Source organism: Penaeus japonicus, unplaced genomic scaffold (genome assembly GCF_977035675.1).
Source record: "Penaeus japonicus unplaced genomic scaffold, GWHDUDI00000001_assembly GWHDUDI00000010, whole genome shotgun sequence".
NCBI classification, from domain to species: domain Eukaryota; kingdom Metazoa; phylum Arthropoda; class Malacostraca; order Decapoda; family Penaeidae; genus Penaeus; species Penaeus japonicus.
Window position 1 is genome coordinate 3,967,608 of NW_028234412.1, and position 4,910 is coordinate 3,972,517.

Here is a 4,910-nt window from a genome sequence, read left to right on the forward strand (position 1 = left end):
AGAACAAGACTTTTCTTAATATTCCTGTGATCTAAGAGAGGAGGAGGTGGAGGAGGAGAAAGAAAAGGGAAAGGAGGAGGAGTAAGGGAGAAAGAAGAGGGAGAGGAGATAACAGGAAATAGGAGGATAAAGAGAAGGAAGATGAGGAGAAGGTAGAGGATACTGGGGAGGAGTAAGAAGAGGATGCAACACATAATATTAGAAAAATGCACATCTTACTCTTTGTGTAAACACAGATGACTGCCTTAATTCTACTTATGATAAACAAACTTAAAGGAGGTCCTGTTCAGCTTACACAATTAAATAACTTAATCTATATTAAACCATGGCTTCTGGAATTGGAGTGGTTGGTTAAATAGCACTATTGAGGACAAACACTAAAAGAAAGTGTATAACTATGTCTTGTATTTGGGGTTCAAAACCAAAAGAAATGGAAATGCACCACAAACTCCCTCACTAACAAGGGCTACTATGGTACTAGCTTTTAAAGGACCTTTTAAAGGCAGGTAGAGACTCTTACTCTTTCCTAACCTTGGACAGTAGACGGCCCATATCCCACTTTGCTTGGAAACCCTACTGGTCCTCAGACGTGTGTGTTACCATGGTAGCCCCCAAGAAATGAAAATCAAAGCTAGAACACCAAAAGCTACGACAGCTACCTCTTCAAAGTATCTTTCTTCTACTTTCCTTCCCCTTTCTCTTCCCTTTCTTTCTAGTCTTGCATGGTATGGATGGGTAATAAATAGTTTCACGACTCTCAGGATATACTCAACCTACCTTCCGGGTGTGGCAATAATGATATCTGGCTTGTCGTGCATGGCAGCAAACTGGGAATCCATGTTGTATCCTCCCACAACCACGACGGCTTTGAGACGTGTATAAAAGCCTAGTTCCTTCGTGAATTTGAGGGTCTGCGAATATGACAGATATTGAAAGATTATAATAATTAAGACTATATGATATCACTGGTTTGTTTAGTTTCAGATAACTATTAACTGATACAGAATCTGAAAGTGATGATAGGTAATTTTCTGCAAACCTGAGAAATTGATATAGTAAAGAAAAGAGAGAAAAAAACAAATGTAAGAAAATAAACATATTCACTTATACACTGCTGAAACAGACGCACATATACAAGAATATGTACATAAATATTCTCAAACTCTTTTCAATCGGGACAAAGAGGTGCAGCAGCACATACATACCTGCAGCGCCAGTTCTCGCGTTGGGGAGAGGATGAGTGCCCTGGGCCCCGTCAATACGTTGTGGTTGGACTGCAGCAGCTTTTCAAACATTGGGATCAGGAAACAAGCCGTCTTGCCGCTTCCAGTCCGGGCCATGGCGACGACATCCTTGCCTTCCAAGACAGCTGGCAATGTCTAGACAGAGAGAGATAGACGGGGGTAGCCTAATGAGACACCAAGAGAGATTGAGAGGGGATATAATTCACCGAGGAATGAAAATTCAAAATTTGGAGACATGGGGGGGGGGGGTGCAGATCCGATCAAACGAGAAGCGAAATCGTAGTAAAGGAGATGGCAAGAAGGATTTATTATCCAAAAAATAATCCATTTCCTCCCAAACACGGGAAGATCGATGTTTTTCTCGAACAAAGAGGAATAACTTCATGACAAGGGAACCTCATGGCTAGACAAATAGGAGTAAGCTTAGATCAAAAGGTTTCCATAAGAGAAATTTCCAATGGAGGGGGGATGAGTTCGCGACTAAATGCCACTTTACGTACCTTACGCTGGATGGGAGTCGGGATCTTGTAGCCTCTCTTCATAATCCCTTTGTATACAGGATGACTTAGGCCCATCACCTATAAAACAAGACACAACTTAGCGTTTCTTTTATTGAAAAACAACAACTGGGTTGACCAGTGTGAAGGGTGAAGGGAAAAAGAAAAAGAAAAGAAAGAAAAACACACACACACACACACCTTCCCTGCACCTCTGATATGTTATCTTGTGCAGGCCGCCTTGATATGAATGCCACAGCAGTGCGCTCCAATCATTTGCCAGTACCATTGGGTTAACTGTATTAACCCTATAGAGATGCGTCACACTTGAAGAGTTCGACCTGGGCCTTGTATCTTGAGATGTTGTCTTTTCTATCATTTTCTAGACTTATGGTATGTTAGCTGAGTTTATATATTATATTTAAGACAACTGAAGGAATAACTGTCTTGTATTTTGAGCAAACGAATGCAACACAACCCCTCGAAAAGCACCAGTAGTAAAAGGGTTCCAAATACAGTGCGTTAAGGCAAAATTGCAGAATTTCGTTTACCTTTCCATACTCTATTGTAAATCCTCTGTAATAGCGATTTTTGTCGGCGTTTAACACTGATTATAGAAAACACTGTTAAGTGGGAAAAATAAATATATATCTTTTGATTTTTTATTTCATTTTATAGTTTTATTTTAGATTTATATTTTATTCATATATATATATTGAGAGATATTTTTATAGTATATATTTTGAGTGAGAGTGAGAGATGATGAGAGAGAGAGTGAGAGAGAGAGAGGAGTTGAGGTGGAGAAGATGAGGAGAGAGAGAGAGAGAGAGAGAGAGAGAGAGAGAGAGAGAGAGAGAGAGAGAACAAAAAGAGGAAGAAGAAAGAAGGAAAAACACAATAAAAGCAGAAGCAGAAGCAGAAGCAGAAGCAGAAGCAAAAGAAAAAGAAAGAAAGGAGAAAGAAAGAAAGAAAGAAAGAAAAGACGGCTCACCTGAAATCCTCCCGAACCCTTTTTCTTTTTGTTCTTCTTGGCGTGGCCCTGCTGCTCCTCCTCCGAGCTGCTGTCGCCGCCTAGGTCCTCTGCCTCCCCCCATCCCTCTATATCTTCGGATAATTTATCTGAAAAATAAAATAAAAGTCACGTTATTCTATCTGGGTATATCATCTGCCTGTGTGTGTCTGTCTCTCTAATGAATATTATCAGTGAAAGATGTGTATATTCTCTCTCGCTCTCTAAAATCTGACATCACCTTAAGCTTCTTACTCCTATTTCTTTTTTCCTTTTTTCAAATCTTAGGGGATGGAGAAGGGGTAAAAGAAAATCATGTTTAGCAAACCTGGTGAAATGCGTAAGTGCTTTGTTCAACACTAACCATTTCAGTTCAAGCTAACAATTTGACATCCCTGTCTAATACAAAACTCAGGTAAAGACCTTTCAGGATTATCAATTTCTTGATAGTAATATGGAATTAGTGTTTCTAATGAAATAAACTTCATCATTACTATAAGCATTACTATTAGCATTATTATTAGACATAATTATTATTAGACATTACTATTATAACTATAATTAGACATAAACTTCAAAGTAGGCTACCTGAAGTGGGCTAACATTGGCAGGCACTCTTCACCCTCCTCCTCCTTTTTCTCCTGTACTCATAGAGTCAAAGTGAAGTAAGCAACGTGTTAATGTACTTACATTCATAATGACATAAGGCGGGGGAGGGGGGGGGGGCTATACATCATACAAAGTGGCTATTTTAATGATGTTACTTACAGCAAGGCCCTATCCCCCCCTCCCCCCACTTGGATAGGGATTATATATATCAGAAGTAACCTCAGGGTCAGTTAAGTTCTTTGGGTTAGGTTTTGTATTGCTGGGAAATCTAGCAAACATTCTTTACTGAATTTCATAAATCCAGCATTTTTGGGCTTGAATCAGTGTCATAAACATAGCCACTTCCTACATAATATCTCCCCCTGGCCTTTTCTGAGAATTACATCACAACGTGCACATTGAGATCAGTTTCATAGAAAGACTCATTATCAAACACTGAGCTAATGGTATATCATCTTTTGCCTTTAATTAACGAGTTGGCACACCCCTAAGAACATTCTGTGAAGAATCAATGATTTTGAGTGAAGAAGGAGGGGGGGGGGGGTCATTAGGTATGAAAAACATCAATTATATAAAAATTATCAATTACACATACTCTCTTTAGTGAAAGCCACATTGCCGTAAACTTAACTATTTCAAACAAATACTAATATCTATTTTTTAAATGCTGGTTGAATTGTATCAAGAAAATAATTGATTCTAATACTAATCACCGTTTCTAATCTACAATTTAGGATAAATTACCCAACAGAAAATGTTCCAAAATCAAAGATTTTTACGGAGATGGAATTAGCTCTTAATTAATTTCTCCAATAATACGACTTTATAAACCCCATCTCTTGTTAGTCTTTAGGAACAATGTACATATCAATAAGTTTCTCTTTACAACATAAAGCCTTCATTAATGACACTTACCACTCGAAAAAAAGTAAAGGAATGAGTCATAACAATAAAAAAGAAAAGAAAAACCGTGTTTGAGGCAAATTCTCGAAACTTTCTCACATTCAATCTTTCTCCATTTAGAACGCATTACTTCCCATATTTAACAGATCACAGATAACAACCACAATAAATTCTCCCTCTCAGCAGCTACAATGACCAAGAACAACACAAATAAGAGAACATATCACAAAATCTCTACCTTCTTTCTCCATCTTGTCCAACACACGTGCGAGGCGACCTGTGTTGATGGTAGAGACCGCGGGTTAAATCTATTTACATATAGTCATTCTTCTCATTCCCACGGTTATGAGTCAAATTAACATTAGAATGTTGTATTTATTTTCTGATATAATTTTGAGATGATCGGGATAAATAATAGGTAATAGATATTGTGTATCGAATCGACTTAAATATATTATAACCCTGCGGACCGAAAACACCGGATGACAAAATATTCCAGAATTATTCATATCATTTTCGCTTTATCTCACACGCATTCTTATCATATCACTTACAAAATAAAGCAAACACGTATAAAAGATACTCATATATATATGCACAATAAAGTTTATAGTGATACTAATAATACTAATCATAATAATTGTGATG

The 4,910-nt window shown here is 37.7% G+C and overlaps 1 protein-coding gene across 1 annotated transcript in view; it reads right to left on the minus strand.

Moving 5' to 3' along the window:
- LOC122253295 (ATP-dependent RNA helicase DDX54) overlaps positions 1-4,553 on the minus strand; it is a 15,271-nt gene extending 10,718 nt beyond the window's left edge. Inside the window, exons 1-5 of the mRNA XM_086541361.1 lie at positions 4,501-4,553; positions 2,733-2,860; positions 1,745-1,822; positions 1,206-1,379; positions 778-911 (exon numbers count right to left, since the gene is read on the minus strand). Of these exons, the coding sequence (XP_086397487.1) occupies positions 778-911; positions 1,206-1,379; positions 1,745-1,822; positions 2,733-2,860; positions 4,501-4,513 (527 nt within the window). The 5' untranslated portion in view covers positions 4,514-4,553. The remainder of the gene's footprint in view (positions 1-777; positions 912-1,205; positions 1,380-1,744; positions 1,823-2,732; positions 2,861-4,500) is intronic.
- Positions 4,554-4,910: the final 357 nt, after the last annotated feature.